This window comes from Phocoena phocoena, chromosome 1 (genome assembly GCF_963924675.1).
Source record: "Phocoena phocoena chromosome 1, mPhoPho1.1, whole genome shotgun sequence".
NCBI classification, from domain to species: domain Eukaryota; kingdom Metazoa; phylum Chordata; class Mammalia; order Artiodactyla; family Phocoenidae; genus Phocoena; species Phocoena phocoena.
This window is the reverse complement of record NC_089219.1, coordinates 160,387,341-160,402,910: the sequence shown is the minus strand read 5'-3', so window position 1 is coordinate 160,402,910 and position 15,570 is coordinate 160,387,341. Positions and strand designations below refer to the sequence as shown.

General features: G+C 34.6%; 1 protein-coding gene across 1 annotated transcript in view; it reads right to left on the bottom strand.

Annotated features, from left to right (window-relative positions):
* CATSPERE (catsper channel auxiliary subunit epsilon) overlaps positions 1-15,570 on the bottom strand; it is a 251,287-nt gene that overhangs the window by 132,491 nt on the left and 103,226 nt on the right. Inside the window, exon 8 of the mRNA XM_065871636.1 lies at positions 14,353-14,845. Coding sequence (XP_065727708.1) covers positions 14,353-14,845 — 493 coding nt within the window. The remainder of the gene's footprint in view (positions 1-14,352; positions 14,846-15,570) is intronic.

The window sequence follows — 15,570 nt, the reverse complement described above, 5'->3', positions numbered from 1 at the left end:
CACTTCAAATACAGTATAAAAATATTGCAAAAGTGTATTTCCACTTCTCCCTTCTTGTCTTTGTCATACATTTTATTTTTATATGCGTTATAAACTCTAAACTACATTGTTACTATTTTTGTTTAAACACTTATCTTTTAAAGGGATTTAAATAATAATAAGAAATATTATAAATGTAATCTTGTAGATACCATTTGTGGTGATTTTCACTTCTTTGTGTAGGTCCACAGTTCCATCTGGTATCATTTTCCTTCGACTCAAAGGGCTTGCTTTAGCACATTTCTTCTTTGTGGGTGTGCTAATGATGAATTAGCCCAACTTTAGTACATCTGAAAAAGTGTTTTCACTTCATTTTTGAAAGATATTTTCATGGTTTTAGAATTCTATATTTGAAAGAGGTTGCTCCACTGTCTTTTCACCTGCATTGTTTCCAATGAGAAATTTGATGTCATACTTATCTTTGTTCCTTTGTATATAAAATATTTTATTCTTCTGACTGCTTTTAAGATTTTTCTCTTTATCATTAGCTCTGAGTAATTTGATTATGTGTCTTGGTATAGTTTTCTTCATATTTCACATGCTTGGGGTTCACTGAGCATTTTAGATCTTTAGGTTTCGACTTTAATCAAATTTGGATCATTCTGGCCATTAATTTTTCAAAAAATATTTTTGTGCCTCCTTCCTCCTTCAAGAATTCCAAGTACATCCATGTTAGGCTGCATGAAGTTTCACAATCACTGTGAGGTTCTTTTTATTTTATTTATTTATTTTTGGTCTTGTATTCTCTGTATATCATTTTGAATACTTTCTACTGCTGTTTTGATGTTCACTAATCCTTTCTTCTATAATGCCTGCTGGTAATCACATCCAATGTCCTTTTTAAAAATCTCAGTCATAGAAGTTTTCATCTCTCGAAGTTTGATTTGGGTATTTTCTTAAATATAAAATATCTTCCTATCTCTACTTTACATGCTTTTTTCCTCTCTAGCTTTTGAATATGTGAAACATAGGTATCTCTTTTAATATCTTTGTCTGCTAATTCTAACATCTGTGTCAGTTTGGGTTCAATTTTGATAAGTTAATTTTTCTTTTCAATATGGATCATATTTTCTTGTTCTTTGTATGCTTGGTGTTTTTGATTGAATGACAGAAATTGTGACTATTACCTTGTTGGGTGCTGAATATTTTTAAAAAATATTCTTGAGTTTTGTTCTGAGATGTCTTAAATTACTTTAAAACAGCTGGATACTTTTGGGTTTTTTTGTTTAAGATTTGTTAGATGAGATCAGAGAAGCACTTTGTCTAGTGATAATTATTCTCAGTAGTGAGGCAAGACCCTTAGGAGCACTCTACTCAATCCCCCATGAATTGTTATGTGTGTTTTCAGTCTGGCTGGTTAGAACAGGTACTGTTCCCATGCCTGTGTGAGTTATAAATTCAATTCCCTAGTCCTTCCATTCAGTTTTTTCCCCAGGATTGGATAGTTTCCCCACAAATATAGACTGATTGATACACTGCTGAATACATGAGGGGAGTCCTTGGAAAATCTCTAGAATTCTGTGTGCAGCTCTCTTATCGTTACTATTCTGCTTTGCAAGCTCCAGCCACCTTCCCTCCCCTGACTATGAGTTCCAATTCCTCAACTAAGTGAATCTGCTGGACTCTGTCTCAGTCTCCTATGTCACCATTCCCTGGTCTGGGAACTTTCTCAAGACATTAAGCAGGGGCAATTGCAGGGCTTATCTTGATTTCCAATGTTTTTGAATATACAAAGCATGGTTTCATACGATTTTCTGCTGTTGTTTCATGCTGGAACATAAATATATATATCCTATTTTTTATTCTATCTTGTGCAGAAGTGGAAGATTCTAATATAAGCATTTAATCCTATAAATTCCATTTTAGGCACTGCTTTAGCAGAACTCCATAAAATTTGACATCTTATATCCTCACTTTCATTCAGTTAAAAGAATATCTAAAGACAGTGATGAAGAGACCTTCGAGATGGTGGAGGAGTAAGACGTGGAGATCACCTTCCACCCACAAATACATCAGAAATACATCAACATGTGGAACAACTCCTACAGAACACCTATTGAATGCTGGAAGAAGACCGCAGATTTCCCAAAAGCCATGTGGTTGACAGGGTCTTGATGCTCTGGCCAGTATCAGGCCTATGTCTCTGAGGTGGGAGAGCTGAGTTCAGGACCTTGGTCCACCAGAGACCTCCCAGCTCCACATAATATCAAATGGCAAAAACTCTCCCAGAGATCTCCATCTCACTGCTAAGAGCCAGTTAAACTCAACGACCAGCAAGCTACAGTACCAGAAAACCTATGCCAAACAACTAGCAAGACAGGAACACAACCCCACCCATTAGCAGTGAGGTTGCTTTAAATCATAATAATGTCACAGATACCCCAAATCATACCACCAGACGTGGTCCTGCCCACCAGAAAAACAAGACCCAGCCTCATCCACCAGAACACAGGCATTAGTCCCCTTCACTAGGAAGCCTACACAACTGAACTGAACCAACCTTAGCCACTGGGGGCAGACACCAAAAACAACGGGAACTACAAACTTGCAGCCTGTGAAAAGGAGACCCCAAACACAGTAAGTTAAGCAAAATGAGAAGACAGAGAAACACGCAGCAGATGAAGGAGCAAGGTAAAAACCGACTAGACCAAACAACTGAAGAGGAAATAGGCAGTCTACCTGAAAAAGAATTCAGAGTAATGATAGTAATGATGATCCACAATCTTGGAAATAGAAAGGAGAAAATACAAGAAACGTTTAACAAGGATCTAGAGGAACTAAAGGGCAAACAAACAATGATGAACAACACAATAAATGAAATAAAAAATTCTTTAGAAGGAATCAATAGTAGAATAACTGAGGCAGAAGAATGGATAAGTGACCTGGAAGATAAAAGAGTGGAAATAACTACAGCAGAGCAGAATAAAGAAAAAAGAATGAGAAGAATTGAGGACAGTCTTAGAGACCTCTGGGACAACAGTAAACACACCAATATTCGAATTATAGGGGTCCCAGAAGAAAAAGAGAAAAAGAAAAGGACTGAGAAAATATTTGAAGAGATTATAGTTGAAAATTTCCCTTATATGAGAACAGAAATAATCAATCAAGTATAGGAAGCACACAGAGTCCCATAGAGGAGAAATCCAAGGAGAAACACGCCAAGACACATATTAATCAAACTATCAAAAATTAAATACAAAGAAAAAATATGAAAAGCAGTAAGGGAAAAAAAACAAATAACATACAAGGGAATTCCCATAAGGTTAACAGCTGATCTTTCAGCAGGAACTCTGAAAGCCACAAGGGAGTGGAAGGACATATTTAAAGTGATGAAAGGGAAACCTTTCAACCAAGATTACTCTACCCAGCAAGGATCTCATGCAGATTTGATGGAGAAATTAAAACCTTTACAGACAAGCAAAAGCTAAGAGAATTCAGCACCACCAAACCAGCTTTACAACAAATGCTAAAGGAAATTCTCTAGGCAGGAAACACAAGAGAAGGAAAAGACCTACAATAACAAACCCAAAACAATTAAGAAAATGGGAATAGGAATGTACATATTGATATCTACCTTAAATGTAAATGGATTAAATGCTCCCACCAAAATACATCGACAGGCTGAAATGATACAAAAACAAGAGCCATATATATGCTGTCTACAAGAGACCCACTTCAGACATAGGGACACATACAGACTGAACGTGAGGGGATGGGAAAATATATTCCATGCAAATGGAAATCAAAAGAAAGCTGGAGTAGCAATTCTCATATCAGACAAAATAGACTTTAAAATAAAGACTATTACAAGAGACAAAGAAGGACACTACATAATGATCAAGGGATCAATCCAAGAAAAAGATATAACAATTGTAAATATTTATGCACCCAACCTAGGAGCATCTCAATACATAAGGCAAATGTTAAAGGGGAAATCAACAGTAACAGAATCATAGTAGGGGACTTTAACACCCCACTTTCACCAATGGATAGATCATCAAAAATGAAAATAAATAAGGAAAGACAAGCTTTAAATGATACCTTAAACAAGATGGACTTAACTGATATTTATTGGACATTCCATCCAAAAACAACAGAATACACATTTTTCTCAAGTGCTCATGGAACATTCTCCAGGACAGATCATATCTTGGGTCACAAATCAAGCCTCGGTAAATTTAAGAAAATTGAAATTGTATCAAGTATCTTTTCCTACCACAACGCTATGAAAGTAGCTATCAATTACAGGAAAAAAATCTTAAAAAAATAGAAACATATGGAGGCTACAAAATACACTACTCAATAACTGAGAGATCACTGAAGAAATCAAAGAGGAAATCAAAAAATACCTAGAAACAAATGACAATGAAAACAAGATGACCCAAAACTTATGGGATGAAGCAAAAGCAATTCTAAGATGGAAGTTTATAACAATACAATCTTACCTCAAGAAACAAGAAACAACTCAAATAAACAATGTAACCATACACCTAAAGCAATTAGAGAAAGAAGAACAAAAAAAAAAAAAACAAAGTTAGCCGAAGGAAAGAAATCATAAAGATCAGATCAGAAAAAAATGAAAAAGAAATGAAGGGAATGATAGCAAAGATCAATAAAACTAAAAACATAGAAGATAAACAAAATTGATAAACCATTAGCTAGACTCAGCAAGAAAAAAAGGAAGAAGACTCAAATCAATAGATTTAGATATGAAAAAGGAGAAGTAACAACTGACACTGCAGAAATACAAAGGATCATGAGAGATTACTACAAGCAACTATATGCCAATAAAATGGACAACCTGGAAGAAATGGACAAATTATTAGAAAAGCACAACCTTCTGAGACTGAACCAGGAAGAAATAGAAATTATAAGCAGACCAATCATAAGCACTGAAATTGAGACTGTGATTAAAAATCTTCAAACAAACACAAGCCCAGGACCAGACGGCTTCACAGGCGAATTCTATCAAACATTTTGAGAAGAGCTAACATCTTTCCTTCTCAAACTCTTCCAAAATATAGCAGAGGAAGGAACTCTTCCAAACTTATTCGATGAGGCCACCATCACCCTGATGCCAAAAACAGAAAAAGATATCACAAAAAATGAAAATTACAGGCTAATATCACTGATGAACATAGATGCAAAAATCCTCAACAAAATACTAGCAAACAGAATCCAACAGCACATTAAAAGGATCATACACCATGATCAAGTGGGGTTTACCCCAGGAATGCAAGGATTCTTCCATATACACAAATCAAAAATGGGACAAACCATATTAACAAATTGAAGGAGAAAAACTACATGATCATCTCAATAGATGCAGAAAAATCCTTCAACAAAATTCAACACCCGTTTATGATAAAAACCCTCCAGAAAGTAGGCATAGATGGAACCTACCTCAACATAACAAAGGCCATATATGAAAAACACAAAACCAAAATCGTTCTCAGTGGTGAAACCTAAAACCATTTCCTCTAAGATCAGGAACAAGACAAGGTTTTCCACTCTCACTACTATTATTCAACATAGGTTTGGAAGTTTTAGCCACAGCAATTAGAGAAGAAAAAGAAATAAAAGTTATCCAAATTGGAAAAGAAGAAGTAACGCTGTCACTGCTTGCAGATGACATGATACTATACATAGAGAATCTTAAAGATGCTATCTGAAAACTACTAGAGCTAAAAAATGAATTTGGTAAAGTAGCAGGATACAAAATTAATGCACAGAACTCTCTTGCATTCCTATACACTAATGATGAAAAATCTGAAAGAGAAATTAAGGAAACTCTCCCATTTACCACTGCAAGAAAAAGAATATAACACCTGGGAATAAACCTACCTAAGGAGACAAAAGACCTGTATGCAGAAAACTATGACACTGATGAAAGAAATTCAAGATGATACAAACAGGTGGAGAGATATACCATGTTCTTGGATTAGAAAAATCAACACTGTAAAAGTGACAATACTACCCAAAGCATTCTACAGATTCAATACAATCCCTATCAAACTACCAATGGCATTTTTCACAGAACTAAGACAAAAAATTTCACAATTTGTATGGAAACATGAAAGACCCTGAATAGCCAAAGCAATCTTGAGAAAGAAACACAGAGCTGTAGGAATCAGGCTCCCAGACTTTAGACTATACTACAAAGCTACAGTAATCAAGACAGTATGGTACTGGCAGAAAAACAGAAATATAGATCAATGGAACAGATTAAAAAGCCCAGAGATAAACCCATGCTCATATGGTCAACTTATTTTTGATAAAGGAGGCAAGAATATACAATGGAGAAAAGACAACCTCTTCAATGAGTGGTGCTGGTAAAACTAGACATCTACATGTGAAAGAATGAAATTAGAACATTCCTTCACACCATACATAAATATAAACTCAAAATGGGTTAAAGACCTAAATGTAAGGCTAGAAACTATCAAACTGTTAGAGGAAAACATAGGCAGAACACTCTGTGACATAAATCACAGCAAAATCCTGTTTGATTCACCTCCTAGAGAAATGGAAATAAAAACAAAAATAAACAAATGGGACCTAATGAAACTTAAAAGCTTTTGCACAGCAAAGGAAAAGGAAACCATAAACAAGATGAAAAGACAACCCCCAGCATGGGAGAAAATATTTGCAAATGAAGCCACTGACAAAAGATTAATGTCCAAAATTTACAAGCAGCTTATGCAGCTCAATATCAAAAAAACAAACCACCCAAACCAAAAATGGGCAGAAGACTTAAGTAGACATTTCTCCAAAGAAGATATACAGATTGCCAACAAACACATGAAAGGATGCTCAACATCATTAATCATTAGAGAAATGCAAATTAAAATTAACATGAGGTATCACCTCACACCAATCAGAATGGCTATCATCAAAAAATCTACAAACAGTAAATGCTGGAGAGGGTGTGGAAAAAAGGGAACCCTCTGGAAATATTGGTGGGAAGGTAAATTGATACAGCCACTATGGAGAACAGTGTGGAGGTTCCTTAGGATAATAAAAATAGAATTACCATACGACCCAGCAATCCCACTACTGGGCATGTATCCTGAGAACACCATAATTGAAAAAGAGTCATGTACCACAGTGTTCATTGCAGCTCTATTTACAATAGCCAGAACATGGAAGCAACCTAAGTGTCCACTGACAGATGAATGGATAAAGGAGATGTGGCTCATGTATAGAATGGAATATTACTCAGCCATAAAAAGAAAGGAAATTGAGTTATTTGTAGTGAGGTGGATGGACCTAGAGATTGTCATACATAGTGAAGTAAGTCAGAGAGAGAAAAACAAATACTGTATGCTAACACATATATATATGGAATCTAAAAAAAAAAAAAGGTTCTGAAGAACATCAGAGCAGAACAGGAATAAAGGCACAGACGTAGAGAATGGACTTGAGGACATGGAGAGGGGGATGGGTAAGCTGGGACGAAGTGAGAGAGTCGCATGGACTTATATATACTACCAAATGTAAAATAGATAGTTAGTGGGAAGCAGCCACATAGCACAGGGAGATAAGCTTGGTGCTTTCTGACCAGCTAGAAGGGTGGGATAGGGAGGATGGGAGGGACACACAAGAGGGAGGAGATATGAGGTTATATGTATATGTATAGCTGATTCACTTTGTTATAAAGCAGAAACTAACACACCATTGTAAAGCAATTATACTCCAATAAAGATGTTAAAAAAAAAGACACTGATGAAAGACATTAAAGAGGACACAAATAAATGGAAATGTATAACATGTGCTTGGAGTGGAAGAATTAATGTTGTTAAAATGACAATACTATGCAAGGCAATCTACAGATTCTATGCAATGCCTGTCAAATTACCAATGGCATTTTTCACAGAACTAGAACAAAGAATTTTAGAACTTCTATGGAAACACAAAAGACCCCCCAAAACCAAAACAATATTGAGAAAGAACAGAGCTATAGGAAGCAGGTTCCCTGACTTCTGACTATACTACAAAGCTACAGTGATAAGAACAGTATTGTACTGGCAGAAAACAGACACAAAGATCAATGGAACAGCATAGAAAGCCCAGAAATAAACGCAGACACTTATGGTCAATTAATCCACTACAAAAGAGTCAAGAATATACAATGGAGAAAAGATAGTCTCTTCAATAAGTGGTGCTGGGAAAACTGGACAGCTACATGTAAAAGAATGAAATTAGAACACTCCCTAACACCATACACAAAAATAAACTCAAAATAGATTAAAGACCTAAATGTAAGAGGAGATACTATAAAACTCCTAGAGGAAAACATAGGGAGAACACTCTTTAAGATAAATCACAGGAATATTATTTGGGGTCTATCACCTAGAGTAATGGACATAAAAGCAAAAATAAACAAGTGGGACCTAATTAAATGTAAAAGCTTTTGCACAGGAAAGGAAACCATAAACAAAACAAAAAGACAACCTATTAAATAGGAGAAAATATTTGCAAACAATCTGACTGACAAGGGATTTGTCTGCAAAATATAAAAATAGCTCATACAACTCAATAAAAAAAAAACCCAATCAAAAAATTGGCAGAAGACTTAAATAGACATTTCTCCAAAGAAGATATAGAGATGGCCAACAGGCACATGAAAATCAAATGTAAATCAAACACTCCAGTCAGAATGGCCATCATTAAAATGTCTACAAATAATAAATGCTGGAGAGCATGTAGAGAAAATGGAAACCTCCTGCATTGTTGGTGGGGATGTAAATTGGTACAACCACTATGGAGGACAGTAAGGAGGTTCCTTAAAAAACTAAAAACAGAGTTACCGTATGATACAGCAATCCCACTCCTGGGCATATATCCAGAGAAAACTATAATTTGAAAAGGTACATGCACCCCAGTGTTCACAGCAGCACTATTTAAAGCCAAGACATGGAATGAATGAAGAAGCTGTGGCATATATACCCAATGGAATATTACTCACCTTAAAAAAGAATGAAATAATTCCATTTGCAGCAACATGGATGGACTTAGAGATTATCATATTAAGTGAGGTAAGACAGAGAAAGAGAAATATCATATGATATTGCTTATATGTGGACTCTTTAAAAATAAGACAAATGAACTTATTTACAAAAGAGTAACAGACTCACAGGCATAGAAAACAAGCTTATGGTTACCAAAGGGGAAAGTGGGCAGAGAGGGATAAATTAAGAATTTGATATTAACAGACACACACTACTATATATAAAACAAACAACAAGGATCTACAGGGAATTATATTCAATATCTTCGAATAACGTATAATGGAAATGAATCTGAAAAAGAATATATACATATAAATAAATATGTATATAACTGAATATATACAACTGAGTATATATATATATACATATATGCATGTGTATATATATATATATATATCTGAATCACTGTGCTGTACACCTGAAACTAACAGAACATTGTAAATCTACTATACTTCAATTAAAATAATTTAAAAAAAGATTTTCTAATTTCCCTGAGATGTCCTATTTAACACATGAATTACTTAGAAGTGCATTGTTTAATTTCCAAGAATTGGGGTATTTCCAGGTATATTTCTGTTATTGACTCTTAGTTTAATTCCACTGTAGTTAGAGAACATACTTTATATGATTTAAATTCTTTTAAATGTGTTGAGGTTTGATTTATGACACAGTATATGGTCTATCTTGGTAAATGTTCCATGAACGCTTGCTAAGAATATATATTCTGCTGTTGTTGGGTAGACTATCCTATAAATATAAATTAGATTCAGTTGGTTGTTCAGTTCTTCTATACAATTGTCTATTTTATCTTCAACTATAATTATGGATTTGTCAATTTCTTCTTTCACTTCCATCAGTTTTGATATAGTTTTAATGTTTTACTTTTATTTCGTTAAAATGATTTTTAGGGGACTTCTCTGGTGGTGCAGTGGTTAAGAATCCGCCTGCCAATGCAGGGGATATGGGTTTGAGCTCTGGTCTAGGGAGATCCCACATGCCGCAGAGCAACTAAGCCTGTGCACCACAACTACAGAGCCTGCAGTCTAGAGCTCACGAGCCACAACTACTGAGCCCATGTACCACAGCTACTGAAGCCCACATGCCCTAGAACCTGTGCACCACAACTACTAAGCCTACGTGCCACAACTGCTGAAGCCCATGTGCTCTAGGGCCCATGTGCCACAACTACTGAGCCTGTGTGCTGCAACTACTGAAGCCCGTGCACCTACAGCCTATGCTCTGCAACAAGAGAAGCCACCACAATGAGACCCATGCACCGCAACAAAGAGTAGACCCCGATTGCCACAGCTAGAGAAAGCCTGTGTGCAGCAACAAAGACACAATGGAGCCAAAACCAAAAAATTAAAAAAATTTTTTAATTCCCCTTGAAATGGTGTTTGTCCAAATGGTTATTGTAATGTGTATTTATAAAATTTCAAATCCTTGATGACCTTCCATATATCTGTTTTTAAAAAGTTGATTTCTAGTTTAATTCTGTTATGACCAGAGAACATATTTTGATTTCCCTTCTTTTAAATTTGTTAACATTTGTCTTATGTTCTAAAATATACTCTATCTTTGCTAATATTCCATGTTTACTTGAAAAGAATATATTTTCTGCTGTTGTTGGGTGGAGTATATTTTACAAATGTCTACTAGGTCGAGTTGGTTAATTCAGGGGTCAGCAAACTTTTTATGGAAAGGGCTATATAGTAAATATTTAAGTTTTGGTCCACATACACTATTGCAAATTTTTATTAGTGCTGTTGTAGGGCAAAAGCAGCCAGAGATGATACATAAGCAAACGAGCATGGCTATATTCCAATAAAACTTCTTACACACAAGACAGCAGACTTGAGTTGACTGAGATGGGCAGTAGTTTTCTGACCACTGGTGTTATTTATCCTTGTACATCCTTGCTTGTTTCCTGTCTACTTGTTTTATCTATTACTGAAAAAGGACTGTGGAAATCTTCCAACCATTTTGTGGATTTATCTATTTCTTTTTTCCATTCAATTAATTTTGGTTCATTTGCTATGAAGCTTGTTTGTTAGATACATACACATTTAGGATTGCTATGTCTTCTTGACAAATTGACCCTTTTATCATATAATGTCCCTTTTTATCCAATTGTTTTCCTAGTTTGTCTGATATTAATAAATCCACTCCCATTTTCTTTAATTAGTGTTTGCATGGTATATACTTTTCCAATGTTTTACTTTTAATTCAACTATGTCTCCTTATATTGAAAGTGGGTTTCTTATGGGAAGCATACAGTTTGGTCTTTAAAAAAAAAAAATCCAATTTGACGATCTCTGCCTTTTAATTAGCATTTTTTGGCCATTTACATTTAATGAAATTATTGACATGTTTATATTTAACTACCATTTTGTTGTTTTCTGTTTGTATCCTCTGGTTTTTGTCTCTGTGTTTCCCTTTCCTGTCTTCTTTTAGGTTATTGAAAAGAAATTATTTTTTTAGTATTCCATTTTAATTTATCTGTTGAGGTTTTAAAAACTCTATCTTGTATAATTTTTTAGTGGTTGCTCTAGGGGTTATAATAATGCATTTAACATTTCAAGTGTAATGAAGAAAGCTCACTACCCCATGGGTTCTTTTATCCTTCTTCATTTATGCTGTAATAATCATGCATTATATCAACATACATTAAAAAGCCCACCAGAAAATGTTATATATTTTAAATTTTGCTTTTACATATCATACGTATTTTAAGGAACTTAAGAGTATAAAAATATAAAAATTAAGAATATAAAAATTTTATAGTCTTAAGCTTTAAGGAACTTAAGAGTATAAAAATAATCTATGTAATAGATTATATAATAACAATCTATTATTATTAGATTAAATATTATTATATAATCTAATAATAATCTAATAATTGTTAGATTAGAATTTTATTTTAGCTAATTAAATAAATTAGATTAATAAATCTAATTAAATAATTTTATTAAAATGATTTTAGTCTAAAATAATTTTTACCTGTATATCTACCATTTCAGTTGTTTTTTACTCATTATTGAAGTTTTAAATTCTCCATTTCCCTTCCACCTGATAAGCTTCATTAGACATATATGTCTTTTAGAATAGGTATTCTGGTAACAGATTTTCTTAGTTTTCCTTCATCTGAGAATGTCTTTATTTCTCCTTAATTCCTGAAAGACATGTTTGTTTGGAATAGAATTCTATGCTGATGATCCTTTCTTTCAGTACTCTACTAATACTGCTTCATTGCCTTCTGTTATCTATGGCCTGTGAGGAAAAATCAGCTATCACTTGAATCATTGTTCTCCTATATATGATGTATCACTTCTCTCTGGCTGCTTCCACATTTTTTTTCCTTTGGTTTTTAGTAGTTTGATTATGAATTTCTTTTACAACTACATTGTCTGGAGTCTGTTGGGCTTCATGGCTCCATAAGTTTATACTTATTACCAAATTTGAGAAGTTTCTAGCCATTATTTATTCAGATTTTTTTTTCTACATGATCCTCTCTCCTCTCCTCCTTGGACTCCAATGTCATGTCTGTTAGACGTTTTGGTATTGTCACACAGGTCTCTGGGGCCTGGTTCAACTTTGACAATTTTTATCTATTGTTTACATTGGAAATTTTCTATTGATATAACTTCAGTCTTATTGACTGTTTCCTCTGTCATGTCATATCCATTCTGCTATTGAGCACATCTAATGAATTTTATTTCAGTTATTCTAATTATATTATAAAATCCCTGATTTTGATTCTTAAAATAGTTTCAAACATTCTTATTCTTGAGGATAGTTTTATTGAATGTATATAATTTTAGGTTGCCAATAACTTGACGTCAGTTGAGTATTTCACTATCTTCTGACTTCCATTGATTCTGACTTCTATTGATTCTAATTGTTTTACTATCTTTACTTTGTTTGTAATTTGTCCTTTCTCTTTGGATGTTTTTAATATCTCTTATTAGTCTTTGATACCCTGCAATTTCACTATTTTGTATCTAACTGGGTTTTCTTTTTTCCTATATCAACTTGGATTTATTAATATTTATGGATTGAGGATTGATATCTTTCTTTAAGTCTGAAAAAGTCTCAGCTCTTTCTCTTTCTTGCTAAAATTTCATTTTGGAATTCTGGTTAGATATATGTTGAATCTTCTCTTTCCCATTCTTTCTTTCATCTCTCTTACCCTCTTTTCCTTGATTTCTCCCAGTTTTTCATTTTGTTTGATTTCTTCTTATCTACTTCCCAATGCACTAGTTATTTTTGTTGTATCCAATCTTCTATTTAAGGTGATCATTGAATTTTACATTTCAATTTTTGTTAGTTTTATCTAGGTTATATTTTAACATTTATTTTTACATATTTAAAATTTTTGAAATAGAATCTACATACAGAAAATTGACCAAGTATAAATAAATAAATAAATAGCTGGAAGATTGATCACAAAGCAGAAATCTGTGTAATAGCTACCTAGATTTAAAAATTGAATATAATCAGAACTCCCAAATATCACACATGCTCCCTCCCAATCACTACATCTTTTCTTTCCAGGATAACAATTATCCTAAATTTTATGGTAATGACTTCCTTGCTTTTAGTTTTACTCATTGCCTTGTCATTTGATAGATTCCTTTTTTCTCATGCTTTCCATTTTCTTTTCCATTTATTTAAATCTATTAAAGATATTTTAGATTCGTTTTATTCTCTGTAGTTGGTGGTACACCTCTGTAAAGAGGTCTCTGAGAAGATAGGCCAGAAAGATAGAGTTATTTACAAGCATAAATAACTCTACAGGGACTCCCCTGGTGGTCCAGTGGTAAAGAATCTGACTTACAATGCAGGGGAGTGGGTTTGATTCCTGGTCAGGGAACTAAGATCCCACATGCCACGGGGCAACTAAGCCCATGTGCCACAACTATTGAGCTCATATGCCTCAACTAGAGAGCCTGTGTGCCATGAGCTACAGAGCCCACACGCTCTGGAACCCATGCACCACAACTACAGAGCCCACATGCCCTGGAGCCTACTCTCCACAACTAGAGAAGAGAAAACCTGCACACCACAACTAGAGAGACACCCATGTGCCACAACGAAAGATCCTGCATGCCTCAGCAAAGATGCCGTGTGCCGCAACTAAGACCCGATGCAGCCAAAAATCAATTAAAAAAATAAATCTTAAAAAAATAATTCTACAAAGAGCTGCATAGTATAGTCTCTGATATATCACTGTATTAAACAGTATGGTAAATATACCTAAATGTGCAGGTATAATATACATATATGTAATCGTTTTACTAACCTTCAATAAATAGTTGATCCAACACCATTTTCTTGATGTAATGCCAATAATTCCACCATCAGGAAGATTTACATTGCTTCCCAGTCCTTTGAATGCATTATAATTTTTTAAGTAAAGGATACCATTTATTAAAAAAAATATTCCATCCTGTGATAGGGTCACATCAGACACACTGTGTCTTTCATCATCAGTCAGAATGTTTGGAGGCACTCTGATTCTGGTCCAAGTACGGAATGAATCATTTGTCTGAAAGGTCTCCATATCAGCTACCACAACAACAAATGAAGGAACACAAGCAGCCCAGTCTGCCATTAACTGACTACCCTGTGGTGAAGATATTGGTAAAAACTCAGGAATCTCAGGTATTGTTAACAAAGAAAAAGTCAGCAGGAAAAAAATATCTGCAATAAAGCAATCTTGAAAAGCCACTTGATTTCCTCTAATCTCCTTTAGCACATCATATTCTGTCATCGGTAGCGAGATATGCCAGGTCCTAAGAAGAGAAAAATAAAAAATATAAGAATAAAATGCACCCCCTCCTTCTCATCCATCTTGCATGGTGCTGACATTTATTATCTTTTATAAAAATTTTTATTTTTATCAACATAAGTCTGAGTAAAACAAAACAAATAGTACTAAAATATTACCACTGCCCCATTTCTCCTCATTCCTCACTTAAGTTCCCAAAGAAACAGTTTTGACACTTACAGCTCTTTGTCCTGGAATGTGTTTCCATATTCTCAAACAAATATTCGTGGGTTTTTTTTTTTTGTTTGTTTTTTTGCGGTATGCGGGCCTCTCACTGCTGTGGCCTCTCCCGTTGTGGAGCACAGGCTCTGGACGCTCAGGCTCAGCGGCCATGGTTCACGGGCCCAGCCGCTCCACGGCATGTGGGATCTTCCTGGACCGGGGCACGAACCCGTGTCCCCTGCATCGGCAGGAGGACTCTCAACCACTGCGCCACCAGGGAAGCCCGTAGATGTTTTTAATGGCATTCAAGGCAACATTCGTTAAATGGATATCTGACATTCTGTACATATGCATATTTTATTGCTATTTCTTTTAAAATATCATTTATTTACTAATTTTTAAAACAAAATAATAAATCATGTTATACAAGAGTATATGATACAAAACACACACCTTAAAGAATAATACCAAGATGAACACCTGTGTAATAATCACCCATATCAAGAATCAGAACATTGCCAGTAACTT